Raw genomic sequence first — 26,394 nt, forward strand, 5'->3', positions numbered from 1 at the left:
CCCAACGTCTCTTCGCTGTCACACTGACAAAAGATGAACTCTGAACTTTAAACCCCCCGCACAATATTCCAGTTTCACAGCTGCATAAACCAAACAGGAAACCCCGAAACATTTCAACGTCTTTACCTACATTTTCCTTCAGCTTTGTTCAGCTGTAGGTCGTCAGTTTTTATCTGCTACCTTCCCCCAAAAAGCACTGATGACACTGGCACACATGGCTTTATGTATAAAACATTTTAATTATATTACAATGAGAGAATACACAATACCTTAAAGTGTTTGCTAAAGCATAGCCAGCACCAGGTACTCGTGTACGCACGCTCACACGCACAAAAAAAAATGGAACTTATACATCTTCTGAATTACACATCTGCTTAAAAGGAACATATTCACAGGTCTCTGGCACAGAACTCCCCCTCTTCAGCCCAAACAAACCCCCTCATCATCTCCCCCTCAACTAAATCCAAGCCAGTTCAGCCTCTAGCTTCTTTGTGGGCACAAAGAAAAAAAAAGCAACCATAACGTCGTCGTAGGACAAAAAAATTAAGGAGAAGATACAAAATAAATGGCTGAAGTGCAGAAAGCAGGAAGCTGACCTAAAGCCTACAGGTAGTTAAAGCTATCGTATTAATCATGAAAAAGATTAAAAAGTGACTCTTTATTTGGCAGGAATAAGATTTCATGGAAGTCATTCTGTGGGTTTATAGAAGCACCTTTAAAGCAGCAGCAGGCTAAGGGACAGAAAGACGTGTTTCTCACTTCATCTGTGTGCACGTGAGCTGCAGACGCCCCCATACTCCGTCACGCCCACCACCCTCTTTCTTCTCCGCCTGCTGACACCCACCCAAAAAACAAACTTTTGTGCTCTTAGAAATCTCTGTGCAACAGCAGCATGAAAGCAAAAACATCGAATCTTTTCTTGTGTACTTGTTATGACTTTGTTTTGTTTTTTTAAAAAAAATCCCACTTTGATGTTGATGAACATCCCCACCCCAGCACCACCCCACCCTCCTCTGTGTCTTGCCGTTAACCGTTTGCTTCTTCTGTCATGAGAAGGGAAGCGGAACAAGACGGGGAACTTCTTTTTTTTTTTTTAAGTAAGGGCAACTGATTCAACAGTCTTCATTAAGTGGTACAATCTCTTTAAAGAACACCCCACCCCCCCCCAAGGCACATCATTTTAAAATTTTCCCATAAACACGATCCATCCAACATTCAAGCAAAATGTCTGCATGTCCAATCATACACTGCACTGAGTAAACTCTCATATCTATCCCCCCTCTCACCACCTCATCGTCCCGCTCCCTCCCTCTTTTGTTTCTTCTTCTGCTTCTTTTTATGTCAATTATCGCTCTGGGAGGTTCTGTGCAAGAGAATATGCCATTTAGTAATGGTTTACTCAGTTGTTCTTTTGACCGACAAACTGAAAAAAGGACATTTTTGCTACAAACAGTCATGTACAGAGTCTTTGACATGAATGTAAACTCGATGATTAAAAAAAACCCCAAAACAAACAGCTGTTTTTTCTATAGTTACTTTTTTTCCCCTCCTGCAGAGTATGGAGAGAGTGCAGATAGGAGGTAAAAATTAAAAAATATATATAAGAGTTGGTCACCAAAAAAACAAAAACAAAAAACAATGCACCACAGAGTCAAGAGCAAAAACCACCTGCTTGTCTTTAAAAACCCTGGCCCCCGCCCGCCCCACCCTCCCTCAGAAAGCACAAGATGGTAATATTGCTGTGTCTCAAGAGGTCCCCTGATCGATGGGTAACACTTTGTTTGGGACGCACCACCGGGAGCTCGGAGGATAACACCGTTAAGCTGCCATTGATTGGATTATTCTGTTTTTTTATCGCTCCTCTCCCAGTGACTCCCACCGAACAAACACAAAGTCAACATACAACAATAGTAAAATGACAAAAAATCAAAATCAAGATAAACACGCTTCAAGCCCAGAAGTTTTTAACCCCGTCGGTGACCATTCGGGGCGACTGGAAGCTGCCATGGGAGTTCACCAGTGTGTGTGTGTGTGTCTGTGTTTGTTTTTTATCTCCATGACAGAGGCGGCACTGGCAGACAGGCGGGCATCGAGAGGGTGGAGGAGTGCCTGGACAGGGTGTAGTACAACAGAGGCTTCAGTAGGAACTAAGATTAAGGGGGGAGGTGGGGGGATAGTTTTTACTCATTTATGAGGTCTTCTCTCTTCACGCAGCCCTCACGCATGGAAGTGTCTCACGTCGAAATTAAAAAAGGCCCCGCCAGAGGAGGAGGAGGGAGGGATGCAAGCGAGAGGGGGAGAGGACGGGGGAGTGTGACCTGAGTAAGGGCCAAAGAGGAGGAGGAGGATGAGGGAGGTCGAAGGCTTACCAAGGCACAGAATGACAGCAGGAGAGTCACCCAAAGGGAGAGGGGCCAGTGTATCAGCTCCCCTGCTCCCACTCTCCCTTCATCAAGCCTGGCCTCCTGTCTGTCTGGCTGTCACTCATATTTTTATATATATTTATATATATATTTATATATAGATAAGATAGATATACTCACTCTTTTTTGTCTTTTCATTACAAGAGAACATTTAGGAAAATATAATACAAAATTTAATACAAGAAATATAGACTACACTGGCTAAACTCACTTTCAGTGACGAGTAGATTCTTTTGTATGCAAGTATTTCTTTTTCGTTCGAGTCTTTTGTAGTTTTTTTTTTATTTTTTTGGTTGGGGTCAGACCCGTCTTGGTGGCCTGCCCCTTTTTGTGTCTGTGTGTGTGTGTTTTTTTTTTCTTTTTCTTTTTAAAGTGCCAAGCTCTAAAGGACTGCCAGAGACCGGGGCTAAGGATTATTAAACTGTCAGAGAGCGACAGAAGCGCCTCGTTCGTCAACAGTGACTAATGTGCATAAGTTACAGACGGGTTAGAGAACAAGGTTCACCTACATCGGTGTTCAGCTGTGCCCGAAGCTTCGGAAATAAGCGACAGATCAGCCGAGGGGATAAGATTATGAAAGTGATTAGTTTGCTAGGTTAGCTGAAAACGAGTGCCTCTAACGTGAACAAATCACTACAAGCTTGCCCTCCCTCCCCTCCCGGGTGTTTACAGCTTTGACTTGTTTATTGATTTAAAAAGGTTATTTAAAATACCACCGACTTCCGATGGAGAAGGCGACAAGAGCTGCAGAGAAACGCGAGATATGGGTAGATGGCGACGCGCTCACAGAGAAGCATCTGTTAGTGAATGAGATGCAGGTCCGTTAACGGTGAGCGACCAATCCCCATCTAGAAATTAAAAAAAGACAAATAGAAAAAAAAAAGTCTCCCATAAAACCTCATGGTCCGCCAGAATCGATTAAACACTCAGAGGAAGCACCCGCCTCACGTATTTATTGCTACATCAATTAGCTACTGAGAAGGAAACACAAGATTTGAGTCAAATGTAAGGAGTAGCGTTTTAGTTGTGAGGAAACTCCTTTTTTTTCTCATTGTTTGACATAGTAGTCCATCCACACCATAGGGTGGTATAGTGTAGTGGTCAGTAGTGTGGAGTAGTGGTTAGGCGACCCAACCAGAGGGGAGACACGAGGGTTTCTACAGTATCTGTACATCTATTTACATTCTTCCTGCTCTGCTGCAGCTCTCGAACCTTCTCAGGTGGTCTGTGGACACATTTTCAGCCCCGTGTGCAGAGTTGAGTCAGTAAGAAGTTTGGAAATTTAAGGGCTACCTTAATTCACCATTTTGTGGAGAGTTTGATGCGGTGGATAGCCTTCTCGCATGTGCACAGCGACTGTGAAGTCACAGCTATCATAGTCGAGCTTTGTTTGTTCGATGCGCACAAAAGTGAAGCAGATGGTTTCCATACTGCGTGAGCTCGGGCGGTGGCAGCGGATTGAGCACATCCTGCCACCGCCTCCAAATGAGAAACTCTAAGGTTTCGTCATTTTTCACCAATCAGATGTTTCAAGGAACGGACAGGATACCTCCTGCACAATCCTGTTGTGTAAAAGGGAAGAATCTGTATGATGAAAATGACTACTGAAGTTCCCAATGTTGCAAACCGAACTGCTTCATCTGTTATATCACAAACTGTGTGTGCTATTATTGCCACCTAATAATAACTCTCTCCTTTTTACTTTTCTTGAACCAATTAACAGGACAAAGCTGTGCACCTGACCACAGAACTCCCAGATTAAAAACTGCAAACTCTGCTCTGCGCTGTTTGGGCATTAAAAGGGCAGGTGTTTAAGGAGGGGGCGGGGTCAGGCAGGATACAGTAAGGTGAGGTAGGGTCAGTGGTCAGAGAAGGGAGGAAAAGTCAAGAAGTCTTAAGTATGGACAGAACAGGCTCGGGGGTACCGCCATCGTGGTCTTGTGTGGTGTAGGTAGTGGGCGGCGTAGGCGAACACAAAAGGGGGAGATTGGGAGGGAGGGGGATGAGGCGAGGGAAGCGTGGATGGGTGAGGAAGCTGGTTGACAGATGGATGTCCGCCATGGGTCTAACAGTGGTGCGGCTGCAGTCTGTGGGAATGTGTGCCCGTGTAGCTGTTGTCACTGGAGCTGCTCTGGAGGCTGTACTGGTCCTCCTCCTCGCCGTCGCTGATGCTGTCCACGCTGTCTGCCTCGACGGGCGTGAATTCCATCCCCTCGATGTCCACCTCTGCACGCAAGAAGAAGGAAAAAAATCAGCAAGGTTGCTTTTTTAGCGTCGCTCGAAACAGATCAAGAGAGAAGAAACTGTTTATTTCCACACAACCAATACATGGGCATAATTATTAGGGAGCCCGCTGTGCCTGCGGATTAAACCTGGATTTAGGCAGCCATTACCTCTGCGCAAACAGCCAGATCTTTGTGCCTCAGCAGATAATCCCCATCCATTGACAAACAACTGCATGTGTGTTACCTCGTCCAGGATTACCAAATAGACCTCAACAGTTCAAACTAAGCCCCACAGAGACATCTGAGACACAAAGAACCGGCTCATGGAGAGCGTTTACAGTGCACTCTAATAATACGGCACGCAATCCATGTCTAAATGCAATCCAGAAAGGTGTGATTGGCTCTTTAAGGACAGCCTACCTTGCTCTGAGTCGGTGGAGATGGTGGAGCCCATGCTATCGGTGCGAATGCGCTCCACGGATCCGGACACGGAGAGCTGCTCCAGGCGGCGTTTGAGGTAGCGGTGCTCTCTCTGAAGCTGCTCCTTCACATTTAAAGCCTTCCTGTCCTGCTCTTCCAGCTTCTGCACACAAAGCACACACAAAAATGCAGAAAAATTAACGACCATGATCACCAGATCGGACCACCTGCCCGTTTTTGCTGTGCCTTTAAAGTACGCTACTGAAGTGAAGACCTCTAGTATACATATTTTTTTCCTTAGCATACTTAAGACTGTTTTGAAGGTGTCTGTTCTGCAGACATGGATTTTTTTTCATCTGCAACCTCAGTCCATGCCTGTGCAGGGTTCTAGTAATTGTCTTCTCTTTACAGCACACCACATAATACACATGGTTAAACCCACAATCCAGACCAAAAAAGCTTCCTCTGCAGTAAAAGACAACACTTCTTCCTACTGTGACGACCACGGTATTTTCCTATTGTGTCATTGCTGCAGGGTGAAGTATTACTTTTGCTGAAATAGGAATATTAGTTCTTGTTTTTGATCTCATCAAATTAACAGAAAAAATGAAACCAGATTTATCTTCTATCTGCTTTAAATCAGATCTCTGTCAAAGTTACAACACGACATCGAATTTCAACATTTAATTGGGGAAGTAGCCAAATGACTGTGTGAGGTTCACGGGTTTGAAACTAAAAATAAACTTGAACTCAAAGTCAAATTTTGACTCAGAGTGGGGTTCGATTTTTTTTTTTTTGTGCCCTTATTTGTATATGAAAGTTTTCGGTGGTGAATCAAAGCGAACTCGCACATGCGGCCGTTTGTGACACAAGAAGAAACGGGCGCAATGCCGAGAATTAGCGCAGGTCGTCTGAGCAGAGAGGACATGCTTAGTAAACAGGAAACGAAGGGTTAAAACTCGCTACGTCTGGATTTTCCACCAACCACACTGTTGCTGCTTGTAAACAGCAAGATCAGTGCGGCGTGTCCTAAAGTCTACTTATAGCTGGTCTTCTACAGCACGGGTAGAAGCACTGCTGCTACTGTTTTTAAGCTCCGCTCACTGGTTGCTGCTGCAGAGCATTTTTTTAACACGTCACTTGGTGTCTGTGAACTGAAACAGTTTAATGAACCATGGAGGAAAAGTTGGCCAAGCCAAATATTATATACACTATCTAAAGATCAGCAACAAAATCTCCCACATATTTCACTTTGAAGGCTCTGTATTATAGTTTTTTTTCTTCTTTTTTGTTTGATTTTTATTTTCATTGAGCACCGATCCATCCTGATTGAAAGATTAGAAAACAACGACACACTTAAAGTGCAGAAAAAAATTACTTAGAGGAAACAGGAGAAGTGGAGCATGAAGCTGGTACAGAGAAGATTTTTAGATTACTCTGTTTGCTTAGTCTAGAGGTTGTCATGCTTCTTCTGGTATGACCCCATTTCCAAAAGCAAAAAAAAAAGAAGAAAAGTTAAGTCCTCTCACTTGGATCTAATTTTTAATTTTTCTTCTCCTGGGTGTTCACACCCACGCACAGTGGCTCGGTGCCCCTCCAGGGGGGCCCTCCCCACAGTGTGAGCATCAATAGTTTATTCAGAAAATAAAATATAAAGAAAAAAATGCTGTCATCATACTGCGAAAGAGTATTAGGGCCACATTGTGTTATTCATTTTAAGAGTGCCCTCTACGAAATGCCTTGTGAGTTAATGAAATCACACTTGAGTCAGTTTTAGTAACAAGGAAATGATTTCTCTTTTGGCACATAGTGTGGTGACAAATTTAAGAATATTGAAGAGATGGTGCAGAAAGCTGCTTCTAGTCAGAAAGAGAAAAAAAATTTGAAAGAGCTGTTCGGATTCATGCAAAATGAAATAACTGACAATGTACAGATGAGAGGATACCGATGGTTACACCCTCGTGGGGTACAGAGGGGATATGCTGTGTCACAACACACAATAAGACAGCTGATGTTTGATGTTGTTTCACTAACTCATCTACACAAAGCATTTTACAGAGCAGCCCTGGCAGTTTGTTTGACTTGAAACGACAACTTCAATCTCCACTTTTTGACTTTAATCTTAAAAGGAACAATATTTTTTTCTTAAGTGGCCCTAACACTCCATCAGATAAATGCTCGGTGAAAACATTAAACATTAAAACTGTATGCATTACTTAAATCCAACATGCGATGTGCCGTGTGAACACTTGAATGATTCATAAGGTTTGTGCATTTTAGTACCTTGATGTGCATCTTGGCCCTTTTTAGCAAGCTCAGAGTGGTGTGTCTCGTGCTGTCTGGACCCAAAGGCACCAGCTTCTTCAACTGCTCCAAGTAGAGCCGTAGTTTGGCACGTCTGAAAGAACACAAGCACACACAGAAGTGAGTCAGCACACATCCACCGGCAGAAAGTGAGAAAGAACCTCCACAAACAGGGCTTATCTGCATGAGAAACACACACCGATTTTTCTTTTTTACATGTCCTGCTCTCGTGCTCGATAACGAGTGAGCGAATGCTGCGCGATCGTGGCCTGACGCTCTTTTGCACGCTTGGTTTCACTTTGACTTTGGGCTTGACCGTGAGACATTTTCAAAGGGTTGAGGGGTTCAGAGGATCTGTGGTTAGTCATGTTCAAAGCTCCTCATCCACAACAAAGCGCAGGCTGTGCTGTAGTTGCGCAAAATTGACACAGAGAGTCTACATTTACTGTCACTGCTGTGTGTAATGATCTGAGACGAGCTACGTCAAACAGTGATTAGTGAACTAATCAAGAGTTCACGAGCAACTGCAAATATTATAATAAAAATAGTGAGATATACTACGTTAATGATTAGATTGTTAGAAAGCCAGCCACGGTTTATGCATCTTCTTCTTGTAAGCTAACATGTGACACACACACACTTTTGGGATTTTCATGTATTACACAGTGCCCGGCCCTTTTCATTTATGAGGTGATTATTCATTCCCCAAACCTGCTCACAATTTTCTGAACACATGTGCACACGCTCACTAGCGTATGGGCAGAGTGCCACAGTGCTACACGCTGACCTAAATATCACTGCGCATAGTATAGTAGTCCCCATACTTTTCAGCACAGCTGTCTGACCGACATTTTCAAAACCTCGTGTGCGCAAAATGGCAAACCCGCCGTACGCTAAAACCGAGAAAACGTGCAAAAGAAGAGAAAAAAATTAGTCACCAATCAAAACGGCAGCTGTGATAAGCTCGCAGAGTGAAACTGTGAACCCTGCGTCCCTGCCAAAGCCCTGCAGGCCAACAACCCTGCCCTGGACCCTCGAGTAAACAGCGTGGTTTGGATGTTTATATGAGAGACAGTGAAGACAGAGTTAAATTTTTTTATGGATACTGTATGTTATTTAAAGGAAGACCCTATCAGCAAGATCCCCTCTCTGACTTTGCTCCATTCAGATTTGTTCAAAACGGTCTTTGAATCCTCCATTAGTCAAGCTGGTCCATGAACTGTTTCATTCTTCTGAGCTAGCCTTCCCTCCACCACCACCACCACTACTGCCTTTCTCCTGTTCCGTTGAGGAACTCTGAGTATATGGTAAACAAACTCCAACAACACAAGGTCTCCACCAGCCATTGCCGCAGCTTAGATAAACCTAATCAGAGAAATGGGCTCTCTTTGAGTCCACGGTTAGTGCGCAATCATACACAATCTTTACACACGCTGTGTTTTTTTCCCCCGGCTCTTTTTCAGGAAGGGCGTCACCTTCATTTTTCACGCAAAATGAGACCATCTCAGTAGCCACGTCTGTTTCACTTAGACCTCGACCAGAGACATCTTGTTGGCAATAAATCTCACCAGTCTCACTTCATGCACAGGATCGATTTTTAGGGATTTGATTGCACAATTATTAATAAAATAATCTTAAAAACAGTAAGATATGCCTTTAACAAACAATGTGTCATCTCTCTACAGGTGCACATAGGTGTGTGAAAGGGTCATGTGAAAGTGCTCTCAGTCTTTTATTGCCTCCTCTCCCAGGAGGCAAGTCAGCCTAACCCCCCATCCGCTGAACCCCTCCAACTCTCTGCTCCACCCTGCCAACACTAACACACCCTCATCCCACTGGAAAACAAGTGTCTTCTGAGGACAGGGGTGGGGGCCACCTCCAGCTTACCCCATTCGAGCCACATGAAGCACTTGGTCTGCAGCCAGGGGAAGCAGGCAGGGAGGAACAGGGGTTCTGCAGCGAGGGAGGGGGGGTTCGGGGGGGGGGGGGGGGTCCGAGCATGTGGATGACTTTCTCTCTGGTTTGAAAAAAGGACCCTTTGAGTGCAGTGTGCTCAGCTGCACTAGGCAGCGCTCCATAAGCATCATCCAAAGGGTAACTTGAGCCAATGGGCAACCATCTTGCACCTCACCCTACCCCCACCGCTCTCTCGTAGCGAAAAAAAAACAAAAACAAGGCGTTTCCCTGAATACTCTGCCCGACTACCCACCTCAAGAAAACTCTGTTTTTCCGTGTTTTTTCACCAATGTTATTCACCTCGGGCCCTTCATGTATCCTGGCCTCATATTTTACCTGCCACGCAGAAGAGAGAAGAGTGCCCTGGTGCCCTTTGACCACATAAGAAACAAATGAGCAAAGAGTTAAACGCACAAACTCGCCACCAAAGAGAGAAGACCACACCCATGTTTTCTGCAGCTGCAAAAAAGATAAAAAAATAAAGTGAAACGCTGCCAGGACCAAAATGAAAATATTATTTTTTTAAACAGACGTTTTGCTAGGGTTGGCCGATTCGCCAAATATGTGGGCTAACAGCTTCTTAGAAAGGGATTTACGTGTAACATTTTTTCACTTTGCTTTGCTGGTTTAGTCGCCTTCATCCTTTAGAGCAGGGGTGTCAAACATAAGGCCAGGGGGGCAGAATCGGCTCGGGAAAGACTCCAATATGGCCCACTGGACAGGTTTAGAAAACCTGAAGGAGGCCCCTCCCCCTTTTGCCATCCAAGTGTCAGAACACTTTTAATATATGCCCAACTTTAATAGCTAAAAATGAGTAAGAAGAATTTATAGGCCAGAGACAAAATATTTGTTTCCAGAAGCTCTGGCTTACAAAGGTTGTGCTTTCATAATTTGAGCCGATCACATCTGCTATCAAGCAATAATGAGTCAGTCTTTAAGAAGCTTTAGTTTTTATTTGTTCTGCATTCATATGCAATGACTGGTGGAGACAGGTGTCTGTCGGCTGCACCTGAAAAGTTAGTCGTCGCCCCCCTGTGAAAAAGTCAGCCTGTGACAAATTCTTCTAAAATCTGATCTCTGTGGTTAAAAAAAATACTTATCTTAGCAGATCTTCAGTTCATGAAACTGGTGAACAAAAACCCACTTGTTCACTATTTCAGATGAGAAGACTGATACTGCTCTGATATCTGAATACTAACTATGAAGGTGAAACCAGCATATGGTTAGCCTAGCATTACACAAAGGTTAAAATGAGGGGAAACACCTAGCTTTTCCCACACCATCCCCACTAGTTAACCTTACAGTAACAAAAGTGTGCGCTCCGCCCCGGCCAAGAAGAATCAGGCTCTTCCCCCGTGTAAAAACAACATCTCTGTCAACACACGATTAGCTGCATACAATTAAGAGAATTAAACCTGGCACGTGTGTCCCTGACAGCTCCCTCGCATTAGCAGCAGCAGCATGGGTTCTCCCGCCACGAGAAAGTTTTCTTCAGGAGCACACAGCCGATTCGGAGTGGGGCTTAGGACCCCCTCTCACTGTTATTACTTAAACAAGCCCCGGTCACGCGGTGTTTATCAGATTGCCTAAAACCGCTGTGCAAAACATTGCACGAGATGAACGCATATGCTATGTTAATGATGGGAAGCAGACTGCCCCCACCACCGTGCCACATGGTTGTGAATCACTTCAAATTTTCCAATTTGTCTGGTTTGAAAATAGGATAGTCTTTGATTTGGGTTGAGCCAGATTTTGTTTGAAAGGATTGGGGCTTCATTATACAACAATATCAATATTTGCAAGATGTCTCTTTTTGTTTGTTTGTTTTTATAAAAGTTTGCAAATAGAAACTGCTAAAAATGCTAAATCAGACTGCCCCATACTCTTGCCTGCAGTTGAGGATTTAATAGTGAATCTGCTTGATCAACTTGTTTTCTGCCCAGAAATCACCACCTGACTGTTCTCATGTGCTGCCACCACGGGATGATTGTGTCTGATCTCTGGCCTTCCCTCCCCCTCCATCTTTTTTCTCCATCAGCAGCTCAGTGCCAAAACAAAGCACAGACTAAGCCGGGGAGGTGAAAAAAAAAGGAACTTTTGCTCAGAAAGCTGCACGCTGCTGAAACTGGAACAAGCCAAACCGCTGACTTGCGCTCCAAGGTTGTCGGGTACAGATCAGGCCATTCTCACAGACCTCCTCACACTCTGGGCCTTGGAAGGAAAACAATATATCTTGTTTTCCAGCTCGAGTGCATCTGCGGCAGGCTGGGTGTGCACGTTAGGGGTATTGATGTATTGTGCACCAGAGGAAAAAGGTTGCAGTGACCATTTGTGCAGTGTTTTCGCACACACACACTTTCCTGGTGGACACAGTGTCCCTCAGGAGGCTCCATCGGCACACAAAGGGCCTGAGAAGGCGAGCTAGTGCAAACAACAGACCTTCACCCCTCGCTCACTGTACTGTTTAATGAGCTCACTGCAGCCCAGCACATTCCTCCACCCATATGCACAGGACTGAGTGGATTGTCTGGCACGGGGCCAGTCCTACTAAACAGAGGTCAAAGGTCATCAGAAGCGGTGATACAATGCTAGCTCTCACTGCTAGAGCTGCCCCAGTACCCAGAAGCAGAAAATGCAACAACCATGCCTGTTTGTTTATTTTCCTTTTGAGCTGAGCCCACAAGACATCAAGATGAAGAAGAGTTTCTGATCAGCTCAGCTTTAAGCAGGCACAGAATTACAATTATTCAATCTCAAGATGCATCTGAGAGGATCTAAAAACTGTGTTCTTGAGGAATTGTTATTCTTATCGTTTTATTCATTACTCTTACAGCAAAGCTTAAAAAACAAGGCTAAGACCATGTTTTTTACCATAGCTGTGCATGCACACGCTTGTGGCTTTATTACTGATATTTTGTACATGTCCACCTCGGGTTTTTGTTATGGTCCCTGGTCGGTGACCCAGTGTTTTTGGTTTTTGTACTTTTTACTTTTGATTTCATCATGGATTGTGACTGTGGTTTGGTTTCTGTCCTAGTGTTTCTAGCTCCCTAGTTTCGTGGTGCTTCCCGAGTTCTGATTTTTAGGTTTTGTTATTTGACTTCCCAGTGTTAATTCTGTGCTCCCTCTGTTCTGTGCCATCCCTGCCTGTGTATCCCCCCTAGTGTAGTCAGGTCTCTGTGTAAAGCCCGCGTCTCTGAGTCTGTGCCTTCGCTTGTGTTTTGAGTTTCCTGTTTTATTGTGAAAGTCTGTGTCTTATGCCAGTGTGTTCAGTTTGCGTTTCCCCTGTCTCGTCTTGTCGATCACAATCAGCTGTGCCTCCCTGCTGTGTGTAGTCTCCTCGTTCCCTTCTGAGTATTTATAGTGTGTGTTTGCTCATGTTCATCGCTAGTCCATCTGTGTTTCTTCCCTGCGTTTTCTCCCAGAGTCGCCCGTTCAGGTTCGTTTGTTAGTCATTTCCAGTTTAGGTCACCTTTAGGTTTTGTTTTGCTCACTGTGTTTCTGTTTGCACCACCGGTGTGTGTAAATAAAGCTCGCTCCCATCCAAGCCAGTGCCAGCATCTGGGTCCTCTTTCACACCCTCCACACGTCTGCCGCCGCTGCCGTGACAGTTTTACTTCCAAATAACCTGCAGTAGTTAGTTTGGGTTATCATGTGATTACATTTGTTTTTAAATGTGTTTCTTTAACCTGAAGGTTTGCTTAAAACCCATGTGACTCTCTGACTGCTTGTTTGATTATATGACATAACCACAGACTGCATATAAAAGATGGACATAGGCACCGTAATGTCATATATTCAAGTCACATTTTAAAGCCACTTTTAACCTTTTGGCTGCTTGTGTTTTTTTGTTTTTTTTTTCCCCCAGATCCAGAAGTGCTAAGTATCACACAGACTCTGAAACCCAGTAGTAAGTACAATTAACCACAGCAGAGCTTGTTATTAGTCAGAAAACAGCACCATAAACACGGTCGACAGGTTGCAGCTCAGAGAATTTGCAGCGAAGCACGAGCAGTCTAGTCGCCATAAACTTGACATTCAAAGTGACCACGCCCCCTTTTATTGCATGACTTTAAAGTTATAAAAAATGTACTACCTGTACAGTTCCCATCCATGCAGCCATAGAAACCAAAACTATTTTTTGTTGTTAGCTATAAACATGGCAATTTCTGCTATAGGTTTATATCAGGCTGAATATATCTTCAGGAGTGAGAGAGCAGGGAAGTTTGAGTTGGTGAGAGACCCTGCCCAGTGGCCTGCCGACAGAAACAAAAAACACACCCAGCCTTTCAGCGGCCCTTTATTAGTCTCACTGTCACCCTGCAGGCCTGCCCCGTAAGTGTTCCCATTTAACAGCGATCGCACGAAAAACAAGACGGCAGAAAAATAAGACGCGCTCATGTGAAACTGACAGAGTGGTTCACCACGCTGCCCACGCCAGTGAGAAGAAAGGCGCGCACCGAGGCGCCAGGAGACACAAGAAGTCTTTACCTCGCACATATGAAATGTCAGTCGTCTGGGACGAGTTGTTTGTTTTCTGTCATCGGGGACGCCACACCCACACGCCCACTGTGTGCAGTGACAACTCTGTAAGGTGAGACAGACGGATACAAGTCCCCCATAAACACATTCTCCTGACGGCAGGAACATGGAGCTCGCTCTCACATGACTCTGCTCTCACACGCGAGGAGCAAACAGAAACCTGAACACACACACGATTGCAGCAAAGCAGGCAGAGGGAGGTTACTTCACTTATCGGTGAATTACTCTAAAGGAAAAGCTCAGCATGCTTTTCTGGTGATTAAACAACAGGAAAGAGTAGAAGCAGTGTGTTGCTCACTCACTGTAGTACAATTTCCACAAAACAAACTGGAATTTCCACGGGGCATGCTTGGGAATGCCAAGTAATTAGATTCATTTGATTGTTTTCGTGTACTCAAACAATCCCCCCTGTGCGAGCGAGGATCATTACAAAATCCCTTTCTCAGCACAGCCAGCTTACTGCGGTGTTAACAGAGAAACAGATGTCAAACAGATTTTAAAGGGGAGAGCGTGCGAGCGAAACAGAGATGGCGGGGGCTTAAAAATAGAGGAAGGTTTTTTTCTCTGCACATCCCATTTCAATGCCAACGTCAGATGACAGACCTGGACATTAATTGCCTGTCGCTGCGTGCCATGAAAAGTACATCTCGCAAATCTTGGGACAGACTAGCAGAGACAAGTTCAGCAAGCACCATAAACACGTTCCCCTGACATGGGGCGCTCTGGTTTTATAATGATCCTTGTCAATGATTAACATGCAGGAATCTAGTGGCATGAGAGAGGATTCCTGGCTCCACGTTGACTGTAAAAGTTGGACTTGTTTACATCTGAAGGAGGGTTTTAGAGCAGTGGGGTGGGGTCCTGTATGAAGGTCTGGGCCTGCCTACGAAAAAATCCTGAGGGGTCAGGAAAAGAGGAAAGAAGAGATTTCCACTACTTTCCACGGCTACGTTGCTTCTCCAAGGAGCTGCTTTAGAGCTCGCTTACCAACAGGTTTAAAACTACTGCTGGACAAAAGTGCAAAACCAGAATGCCTGCAGCTGTAATCTTATCTATCAGTGCATAATCATACAAACATTCACTTGGGGCTCACTTGTGCCAAAAAAGCAGACAGCGCCGAATGTGAAGCATTCTACTAATACTCGGCCTGCTAGTTCTGTGACCCCAACCTGCCATCCATCTTCAAACTTTCCCCCTAAGCCGCCTCTCTTATTTAACTCTGCATTCCAGTGTATGTGTGTATGCTCCGCTGACCTGAATTTCAGGGTGCCTGGCTGACACACATAACAGCCACGTCCTACACTGCCTCAAGTTCCTCCCTTCAGCAACACTCAAGAATGTCTTTGTCTCCTCCTCCTCCACCTCCTCCTCCTCAGCCGTGGCCGAACCATGAATGGTTCAGTCATCGCACTTCTGTCTCTAGTTGCGTCTTTCTTTAATTGCTCTCTTTTTCCTATCCTGGAAACCCCAAAGCTATTCACACACCTTGTTAAAGTGCATCCTACACTGCTGTTTTTTTATGAGCACCGACTGTTTTGTGCCAACGAGCCGAGTTTACTGCGGAGAACGCAGCAGCAGTAACACCTGAGCTGGAACGAGAACATTCTTGTGTAAATGTAGGTCTGCGGCGGCCTGAAATATTTGCATTATGTGTAAAAATACCCCCCACCCCCCACCCACCCGCCAGAGCAGATCGTCCATGGGCTTTACACAAATCGGGTTTGACCCGAGAGAAATGATGAACTTCTTAAAGCTGGGTGACCTCAGGGTGGAGAAATTCCACATGGGAGCACTGCTGCTGACGTCCAGCTGTGGCCTGTTTGTTACCCTTTAGTCACACACAGCTCAGCTACAAACCCAGACTGTCCTGTGCCTAGATAAGTAAACACACACACACACACACACACACACACACACACACACACACACACACACACACACACACCCCCGTTTGGACAAACCTTTTCTTTTACACGCCAACATGGCCACATGTATTAGGAGAAAGCATCAGCTAAGCCAAACTTTACTCTCTTTAGCTATGTTTTTCCAGGTAACGACGCAAACTAATAAGGACTAGGTTTGTTACATTTTCATTGTAGGTTGACAGATATATAGGATGTTTTTAATTAGAGTTATCCAACATGATTTTAGTGCCATTAGACAAAAATCCATTATGGAATTTTTAATCCAAGACAGAACTAGACCTTGTTTAGGCTCTAAAAAGTCAAATGTTACCACTGACTTATTTTTAGCGTACACACATACGTCTGAGGAGTATTCCCCAGCAGTTGTGTATTCCTTTACCTCTAAGCTCACTGTTGAAGCTGGGAGTGGCGTCACTCCCAAGTTGATTGCGTTCCAGCATTCATAGTAGTGGTCGGAAAAGCGAGGAAAAACTGGATTTGTTTTTGCTCATACATAAAGTAGAGCCATTCATGCATCTCTAGCGACATAATGCAATCCCTGTTTTTTTAAAAACACCTCTGTAGCACGTTCGTGGACAGAGCCCCGTCCCTGCTCAGTGCATGCTTTTTTGAGCGTGTCACAAACACTCAACAGTGTGTTTGTGACATTTGCAGACTGCAAGTTTTACAGTTTTACTACTGTTTACATGCTCTGTCACCATCTTGGATTGTGATGTCATTGGTGGGGCTTTTCTGACTTTCCCAGTTGAAAATTCCAACTTGGAAGTCGTGATTTCTGATTTCCCACTTCAAATGGAACGCAGCATTAGATCAGAGAGAGGAGAACTGCACGATGAGGCCTGTCAAAGTTCAAAATAAGCGTCTTTTCCCCCTCCAGTCTTTGCTTGTCTAGATTTTATTTTTATTCCCACTGCATCTTTAACTCAACCCAGATTGTTCTCTTTTGTCTGCAAACATTTTTGTGTGTGTGTGTGGGGTTTTTTTTTTTTTTTACACTTTTCAGTTTTATGTCACTTTAAAAATGTCACCTTGAATTTTTTCTGCAATTTTAAAATCAAAACTATCAACTACAATAATGTAAAAATAATTTCCGGCCTTTAAACTATTACAGATAATAAAAGAAAAACTTAGTTATCCATATAGTCGACTATATGTAGTTGACTCTATCTGCACTGGCTGATTCAACCTCATGAGAAATTACAACAGGCTTGCTCTACAAGTTCTGTAATTAGACTGCGTACAGGACATCATTAACTACAATGCTGTGAGCTGAAAGCCAAATGCCTCCACGATGCCAACAAAGAGGGGAATTTAACTGGCATTGTGACAGCAGGGAACTAAAGTGCACATGCAGTCACATGTGAGGACGTCACACCAAAACCAAAACTGGAAGGAAAAAAAGAAAACTTTTCAAACTTTAATTACGTAGCAGCCCCTGAGATGCAAACATGACATTTAACTTAAAAAGATAAAAATAAAAAATAAGCAGAACAAGCAGGATATACAGCAGCCCTTAAAGGCAGCTTTGCACATTTAAAGGATAAACTTAGGTATAAAATCGAAGTGACGACAAAGATTTATACCTCAAAACAGGAGAAATGGGAACAGATGAGTTTTATCACTAAGAAAAAAAGAGTGCAAAGGAAGAGAGCCCTGCCCCTCCTTCTCTTCCTCGCTGCCTCAAGTTTCTGCTGACTCAGGGGCTTTTAGTAGGGCCGAAAAGGAGAGCGAGAATAAGGAGAAGGAAGAGAAAAAAAAGATAACAGAAAAGACAGATGTGGACTCTGGAAAGTGGGGGTGGGGCAAAGAAAAGATGTCAAGGAGGTGAAGTAACAGGGTCGTGGATGGGCATCCCTCCCACCAACACGCTGCCATAACTCAAAGAAGTGCTCAAAGAGGTGCTGCCCGGCCGGCATAGACACACATAGGTGCGCTTCACTCGAGGAAAAAAGGAGCTGCTCACTGCCAAAAAAAAGTGATTCATTCACAGCTGGGAGTAGAAGACACATGGAGAATAAGTTTAATTAGAGAGAAGACTAGACCATGACAAATGGAGCGCTTGCTCCCGTGTCCATGAAGTGCATGTAAATTTAAAGCTGAGTGCAATGGGTGCTCCACAGTTGCTGCACATTGTCTGCAGTGTGATACAGAGCGTAGTGTAAGAGGATACTGTTTGTCGAAATCAGCCTGCAAACTCGTAAGCTTCGCTGCGATCTCGAAAAACTGAAACTGAGAGCACCTGAGAGCCAAAATGGGTGGGGATAAAAATAGAACTCTAAATATTTCTTTTTCAATCGAGGCGAGCATGGCAAACATACCAGACGGCCTAGATTACGCAGACTGGACTTGGGTTTCCTGTAAACAGGTGATATGTGGGAAAGTAAAACATCTAGTTTCGTAATTTCTTGGCGTTGCTCGAAAAGGAAACTTGAGCTGTCATAAGTGTGATCAAAAGCGGTTAAAGTCAGAAATGGGAAGGAAGCAATGCTCGTGGAGAACAAACACACTGCACTTAAGTTTCACATAGACTACGAGCTGATGCTCTGCAGGTCCGGGCTGAGCCGAAGCACTGACGAGGGAAGGGAAAAAAAATAACAAAAAGCAGCACAGTCATTCAGGAGACGGTCTAGAGAGAGCTGTCACAGCTAAAAATCAGGCTGCAGCAGATAAGTGTCAGGACAGCCAACTCTGTGGGACTCCACACCCACCTGGCAGCTGACTGTCTCTGATAATGGGACACAAATATATGCAGGGTGTCTCCGGAGTGGCTGCCAAAGACACCTAGCACGCAAGAAGTCAGCGAACGGTATCCAGAGAGCCAAAAAGTTCCAACTTAATCAGCTTCATATAACAGTAGCAATGAATAGTTGATTAATCATTTAGCTGCTTATTCAGCAAATGTATCGATTAGCCACACCGTTTCTGTCTTGGTCGCATGTGGAAAGTTTGGTATCTTTGTTGACAAACAGTTCTAAAAAAAATTTCTTTTTTAAAGTAATCAATCAATAAATAAAAAAAACAAAACAAATAATAACCAAACAAAAAAAATATCTTAAAAGACGATGAAAACAACCTTCCAAACACACAGTACACTGCACACCAGTTTATGGGCTGCAATGAAATAAGAAAGCATGAAAACTGGTGCAATTCACCAGTTTGTTTGACATCAGGTCTTTCCCAATTTCAATCAACATTTTCCAAAGTTTTATCTCCTTTATTTTAACATCTTTTGTTAATGAAACAAAATAATTTCATAGTTTTTTGTCAATTGCTCAAAGTTAAAAACTGCATACTAAAGTGTTCCCTTATTTAATAAAATCTGGTTAGAGGACATTCTCATGCAAGAAAACGTGATTTTGGTACTATTACATGCAATGCCTTTCGGCCTCTAAAGCAGACGTTCATCCGCCACCTTATCTACCTCGTGAATGTATAGTACAAGGATTGCTCTGTGCAGCAGCGGGGGGAAACAAAAAAACAACACACGAAGAAACAAAGACAGTGAGTCAGGGCTCAAACAGCAGCCACCTCCCTGGAGTAGCGTCCAAGGGCGTGTGGGAGGTACAGATTTCTGAGGCGATACTGCAGATCAAACAGGGCTGATGCTTTAAGCAGATGCCCCTGAACTGGTCATACATTCATTAAACTGGTTGAACAGGACACCTAAAGACTTTTGGTTTTCTTATGAATCAGAAGTTAAAAATTCCTTTGTTGAGCGTGTCCGTTAAAGCTCTTCTCTTTATCTTTTTAAGCTACAAATCAAATGCGAGAAGTTCGTCAAAAAGGTTCATTGCAAGTTTCATATTCTAGGTAATCTGACTCTGAGGCCAGCGGCTGAATATTCAAGGCTTCAGATATCTAGGATAAGGCGTCTCGGTCCATCTGTCGGTGTGGAAGAGGAAGTCTTAAAAATTCAAAAGTAAATTTGCACATGAATAATGTAAAAAGCTAAATCTTCATTGGATGATAGCTACTGGTTATCAGATATAGACTTTCCGTGTGACTGCAACAAAAGCCTGATCACGATCGTTAACGTGGTCAAATGGCATGCCAGATTCTTGATAGTCATATGCAAATGCCCGTTTACAAGTTTGAGGAAAACAAGTTGCTCATTTTGTGCCGCCATTAGCTTTAAAAAGACAATCAAAAGGTACTTGAGCAAAAATTGCCTCATTTGAGAAACTCAGAAGTCTCTTTTTTTTGTCAGTTATAAAAAACTATTAGTAGTTTCAATGCTACGTATTAGTCACACGACGGTCACTAGTACAACAGGCATGGCTGTGCCAAGAGGCAGAGTCTGAGCCTTGTTAACACCTGTATAGTGGCTGACCATGTAATTTGTGGCCACGCTTTCAGACGGGGGTTTGACTCAGGGTGGACCGCGTGGCGAAACCTCGTGACCGTGCAGCCCTGTCATTTCAAATAAGAGGGTGGAGATGTTTCCACACAAACGGGCATGGTGAACGCAAAAACAGGAAAAAACATAAGGCATGAAATTATACAGAATAACTCCTTGCTTGTCACAGGTGATGACGCAATGTGACGGCGTGTTTGAACGCAACTTTATTCTTCAAAGGGCTTCATCTTCTTTTCCTTCCATCATGGAATCAGTGACATGTCTGTCATGAAAACTCCACTTTTTCAGAAACTCGTGGCTGCGGTGATGAGAAAGGAAGTGAGTAAACTCTTTACTGGCACCCACTTTTGTCAGTTTGACTGGACGTCACAGGCGCTTGGTAACCAGCCACACCCATCGTCGGACATGAGGTAACTGCTGTGTCTCAACACCTGCAGTGTAATCAGCCGGAGCCTTCCTGTGCCTCGCAGGTCAGGGAGGAATATGTCCCGGCTTGTTTTTCCCTCTGCCACGCACATCCATTACTCACTCCCGGCCATGTGACTGGCCTTCATCGTGGGTGACAGCATGTGTCATGCTCGCTCACACACGCAAACACTCACACACCCTTTTCAGCCACTGCTCACATGCTGATAGTCACATCAGCTGTTTCCTTATTCCTGTCTGCAAGGCAATTTTTAAGGAATCTACTCTGAAGCAGCAAGGCCTTTTTGATATCAAAGAGACGTTTGCTTCCTGACAAGATACTCTTAAGGCTGTGAAGTAAAAAAAAAAACCCACACGCACAAGCAAACCATGAGCTGTGACTCTGTGCCTCCAGAAAGGAGAAAAAGCTCGATTTCAGTGCTGAATGATAGGTGAAGTCCAGATTTACCACTCTTCTTTTCAGAGTGTCAGTCTGGGCAGGATTATCACCCAGGATTCCCTTTCCTTACAAGGACACGAGTTTCATCCATGAAACGGAGACAGATCTAATCAGCGTGAAGGTGCTCTTTGAAATCAGCTTATTATCCGTTTTTCAGGCACAAGGAATTAATTGATTAAATCTTTGGCTCTTTGAAAACGACCCTTGATCCGATCTGTCATACCAGTATTTCTGATTCGGAGGAAAATATCTGACAGCCCCCCCATGAAACTCTTCAATTACCACCTATGTCAGGAACTAAAAGACACACACACTCAACATACAATCAAACATGGGGAAGGTCGAAGAAGGTCAGATGTCATCTTACCTGTGTTTCTCCAGCTCATTGTGCGACGATCTGAAACGACAAAGATGAGTGTCAGGGCAGGAAGAGCCAAAATACTACAAAAAAAAATCATCTGACATGAGATCAGATTCAGTGTAATAGCGAGAGGCTTAGTTAGTACACGTTTTGATCAGAGAGCAAGGCAGATGAAAGCAATTTTGGCAAATATGTTAAGTAACAGATCTGAGAAACAATCAGAGAAGCGTGCGTCAAGAGATCAAAGAGAAGCCTAGATTCGTCTCTATTTTCTTGCTCTTCTGCCTTCCGGTGGCTGTAGACCTTTTGAATGTGAATGCTGCTGTACAATAAGAAATAAATGCAGTATTTTAATGCTTAAAACAGGACAAATTTGTTGTCTATGGATACCGGTCTGGTGGATTAAGGGCACAGACATGCAAAGGCTGGGCAATGTGTGATAAACAACTTCTAAAATCTTTTCCCATTTCTGTGGGACATCTGTCAGAGAGCATGCACACGAGGGCAAAAATGGCCCAGAGAGAGTTAGAGAGAGAGCTGTATCTGTGACACCGCCTGCCTGCCCCCCCTCTACACATATACAAACAGTATGCACGCACCACCACCGCTGCCGCTGCTGCTCAGCGTGGACACGGGATGAAAACACTCTCAGACGTCTGGAGGCCCGGACGCCACAGAATTCATCAGTGTGTGGGCTATTCCGAGGAGAGCCCCTATTATGACACACAGCCGGGAGCAGCGAGGGCACTGTGGTCCATCTGAAACAGGCCCTCTGTTCATGAGACCGTCATGGATACCACGGCAATAAAAACAAAAACAGCAACAACAAAAGGGACAGACTGACAACAAGCCTTTTCAGATTTTCCACTGTTTGAGGAGCCCTTGTGCTCACGAAGCACTGGTTCCCACAGCTGTGCACCACGACGCCGTCCTCTACACCAAAACGGGTTACAGCTGACCGTGCGACTGCTGTAATGTGGCGTCTGCACAAAATCATCCCGAAAGACAACACAGGATGTCGGGCGGACGATCTGAGAGGCCGACAAAGAGCCATCGTGGAGGAAGTTGTGCTATTCAAACCTGCACAAATCAGGGAAATGTCCCAGTCAAAGCACAAGGCACGACCAGGAAATCATTCCGAGGAAGGGAATGTTCACAGACCTGTAACTACAGCAGGTTAACCCACACCTTTACATGTTATGTAAAACCACAGGGTGGCATGAGGAGGACTTTTACATGTCATAAAATCATCCCCTAACGATCAGAGGCATTTAAAATAAGCTTTTTATCACCTTTTTATGAGATACAAATGGCCTAAAGGCAAGCTGGGAGGACTCAAAAAGTTTTCTTACATTCAAATCAAGGAATTAGAGGAGGAAAACAAAGTCAGCTGACCTAAATTTTCACATATGGTGTGACAGAGAGATGAAGCAGGGTAATAACAGCCTTCAAGTAAACACTTTAAAATGCATTATCCGTGTTAGGTTGCAGATGTGACATTAAACATTACTGCTTTGTTCTGATTTTATAACTAGCAGCCTGCATCAGCTCCTGTCCACACTTGAGGAAAAAAACAGAAGAAGCTGAGGGCGAGTATAAAAAGCGAAATGGGGAGACGGGGGTGGGGGATGTGCCCCAAGCTCTGTCACGAGAAAAAGTATGGAAACGCAGGCCTGGTTGCATGAAGCCCAGCGAGTGGTCTGGTGTTTGTCACAGGGCGTAGATGCCCGCCTTATTCAGGCACCGCACCCACCTGCCACATCCACACCACACCCCTTCACTCACTCACACGGGTGCATACAAAATATAATGCACGTTAACTTAACTGGATTAGAGGAATGTGGAAGGTGCTGCTTTCACATTTCTGCCAAACGACTGCAAGTATCACTTTCATATCAGAACACCCACACATTGTAAACAGGAGTGGAAGTTAACAGAGACAATGGGAATGCAGCCACACTAAAAGTCTGATACTGATGTCAAGAATGCATTCAATACACCTTTCTTATTTTGTTTATTTGATTTGATGATTGTTTATTTTCCTATGTTTTACTCATTTCTGTGCCAGTTAAATGAAAATATTATGAAGTATCATCTGCAATGATCTGAAGCCTTTTCGCTTTTTATCTTAAGAGGTTTATCTAAAGAGATGTCTTTTCAACAGTCAGCTGACGCAAAACTGGCGTGACACGGGAGACAAAAACCGGCAACTGGCGTCAGCAATTGCCACCTTATTTGCTGATTCCGATGCTCTGTGTCACCCTTCGTAATGACACTACTTTCTAGCATGCATCTATGCGCACTGTCGTAACCATCAGACTCACTGCCGAGCCATTTCCACACTTTGTTTCCCTAAACTATTATTAGTCAATGCTTTTTTTTCTTTTTTTATCTTTCACTTTATTAAATCAGATCGTAATGCGTTAGTCTTCTCAGGAACAGAACTAGATTGATACACACGCAAATTCCCAGAGAGTTTCAACAATAGTCTGTTTACTGTAAATGAAACAGAAGGGCAACCAAATTTGCATGTAGCCTAGAAAGTAAGCTTCTCCATGCCTGGTGGGGATAAAAAAAACAAAGCCAAACACTAAATGGATCCAGCCTCTGAAATGTGAGGATTTCCTGCTTTTCTTTGTCACATGGCCTACTGTTAGTTAAAAGTTTGGGAGGTTTTTTTTGTTTGTTTGTTTGTTTTGCTTTTAGGAATCAAACATAAGCCTGAACAGGTGTTTTAACTTCATAGGTTACACATTCCACAGCTACACATTAATAGCCGTGATTGTTTTTAAATGACCTTTATTCAGCCAATGGCACTGGTCTGAGAAGAAGAGCACAGACAAACCGAAACTGAAAGCTACGCCGTGCACTTATGTAATATATTTCGCTTTATCTTCTTACACAGCTGCACAATAACGGGGTTAAACTCGGTGGGAGCAACTCAATCCTTCAGACAACACCAGTAATGAACTCTGGGTGTGCTGGGCTGAGGTTCCCCTTCCTTTCCAAATTGCAATTTACTTCCATCAGAAGCACGAAAGCTTAAACGCAACAACCACATAAAAACACACACACACATTTCTTTAAAAGTTTCACACAATTCCAGAGGTTGGATGCAATCGTGTGAGACAAGATGCAGAAACGAAAGGTTATAGGCGTATGCGGTGCTTTCTCTCCTCTCAGCGTTAGGTGTGAGTGAAACAGAGAACAGTGCGAGCAGCAGGATTGACAGTGTACGCGTGGCACTGTTTACTGGAGAGCCCAAAACAGAAAGCCCAGCCCAGGCAGCAGACAGAAGAGTGAGACAGCGTGTGTGTGTGTGTGTGTGAGAGAGAGAGAGTGTGTGTGTTTTTATAAGCTGGCATGGAGTCAGAAATAAAGCTGGGGGGGAAAGGAGCAAGGATTATATTTACCTATTATTCTGAGTTTTTTTGGAAATTGGCGAGGCTTTCGTTTTCTTTCGGGAAAACTCGGCGCTGTACGGTAAAACCGAGGCATACCCGTGCTCTGCTTCTGTAAACACAGAAAGCAAAATGAGTGTTACATTTAAGCTTGGTCTGCAAGGATGGCAAAGCAAATAAACAAAAAACAATTACAATCATAATAATAATAGATGACAGTGAGTCATTTTGGAGAAATGTTTGAGGCGTGAAATATCAACCGGGGACTCAATTCAAGAGGAACAACACGTAATAAATCATTAATAAGATCGATTCAAGTGCATCCTTTTTTTTTCTTTCTTTCTTTTTTTTTTTTAGCACCGAGGTCTATATTTAGGATATAGACACCGCTGCATAACGATTTCTGTCCTATATTTTCAATGTCAGGCTTGTTTACTCATTTTCTTACATCCAAACCCAAAGGAAAAACACTCGATTGTGACTACACACAGGCGGAAATAATGCTAACATATTTTATAAAAACGACACACTATAAATTAAGCATTTACACCTATCACTGTCTAGCATACAGGCTCCCTGGGTCCAGCTTGCACCCATCGCCTGGTCTATGTCCCATTGTCTGTAAAGTGACATCATACCTGCACTATGGCAGTGCACGTCAAAACGTAACAAATGATTAAAAAAATGAAGTTAGCTGCCGTCCCAATCCACCATTCACGACATAATTAGTGGCGTAGAAATGCTGACAACTTGTCAGTTTAGCTTGAAATACCTCTGTCTCTTCTTTCCAAGTACTCTGCAGCCTCCAGCAGAATTAACAACGAGTTCAGCTCCATCTTGTTGTTGTCTCGTTATTTTAAAAAAATAGAAACTATTTACAGAAATGTACAAGTCATAAAATGAATGGAATGAAAACGTTAAAAAAAAATGTTTCAGAGCGGTATGTCTGCGCGGCTACGTTCACTTCTGAGTCTTTGGTGACTCCAAACTACATATCAACAGCAGCTAACTAAAACTCACTGAAATGACTGATGGAACAGCTGGCCAATAGGAAAACCGTATAGGCAAACGTGTGGCATTCGTCTCAACCAATAATTCGGCGGAAAACTATAAGGTGCGACGCTATTGGATGAGCGGAGTTAAAGCGAGCAGAGACATGCCCTAGCAACAAGCCTGAGCCGTCCGCCTTCTCCGTCCTTGATTGGGTTGACGCGGAAAAAGAGCCCTCTGATTGGCTGAAAGGAAATCTTGGGCGTGTGCTACCCTTGAACTTGGGATGTTGTTTTGGTTGCCAAATTTAATAACTTCTCAAAAGTATGCGTTTGGGCTTGGACCTTAGCGTAAACTGCCCCCATCGGTCTGTCAGTCAACAGGTCTATTTTTTTTGTCTTCCTTTAAATATACGTCAGCAATTTCACGTATGCGTGTGTGACATGAGAAATTTTTTCAGTATTTGTGTTCATTTCCTGGCCAAGTCATTGTGAAAGTCTTTTATGAGTCTGCAGAAAGTATGCAGGCTTAGTGGTGCAAAAGATATAAGATGAACTACTTTTCTTGTCTGGTATTTTGAGGAAAATAAAGATAGTTCCTTTGAAATTCTCTCAACTCGTTTTTA

General features: G+C 43.8%; 1 protein-coding gene and 1 long non-coding RNA gene across 2 annotated transcripts; both read right to left on the minus strand.

Moving 5' to 3' along the window:
• Positions 1–219: 219 nt before the first annotated feature.
• mxd4 (MAX dimerization protein 4) lies at positions 220–25,784 on the minus strand. Its single transcript, XM_003452280.4, has 6 exons — positions 25,552–25,784; positions 24,792–24,891; positions 21,385–21,414; positions 7,352–7,466; positions 5,069–5,231; positions 220–4,649 (listed from the first exon to the last, which is right to left on the minus strand). The coding sequence occupies exons 1-6, from the start codon at positions 25,613–25,615 to the stop codon at positions 4,489–4,491; spliced, it is 633 nt and encodes a 210-aa protein (XP_003452328.1). The 5' UTR covers positions 25,616–25,784; the 3' UTR covers positions 220–4,488.
• Positions 8,828–13,812, minus strand: LOC112847044 (uncharacterized). Its single transcript, XR_003220340.1, has 2 exons — positions 13,425–13,812; positions 8,828–12,956 (listed from the first exon to the last, which is right to left on the minus strand). It is a non-coding gene; the product is annotated as an uncharacterized LOC112847044 (long non-coding RNA).
• Positions 25,785–26,394: the final 610 nt, after the last annotated feature.

This window comes from Oreochromis niloticus, linkage group LG6 (assembly GCF_001858045.2).
Source record: "Oreochromis niloticus isolate F11D_XX linkage group LG6, O_niloticus_UMD_NMBU, whole genome shotgun sequence".
NCBI classification, from domain to species: Eukaryota; Metazoa; Chordata; class Actinopteri; order Cichliformes; family Cichlidae; genus Oreochromis; species Oreochromis niloticus.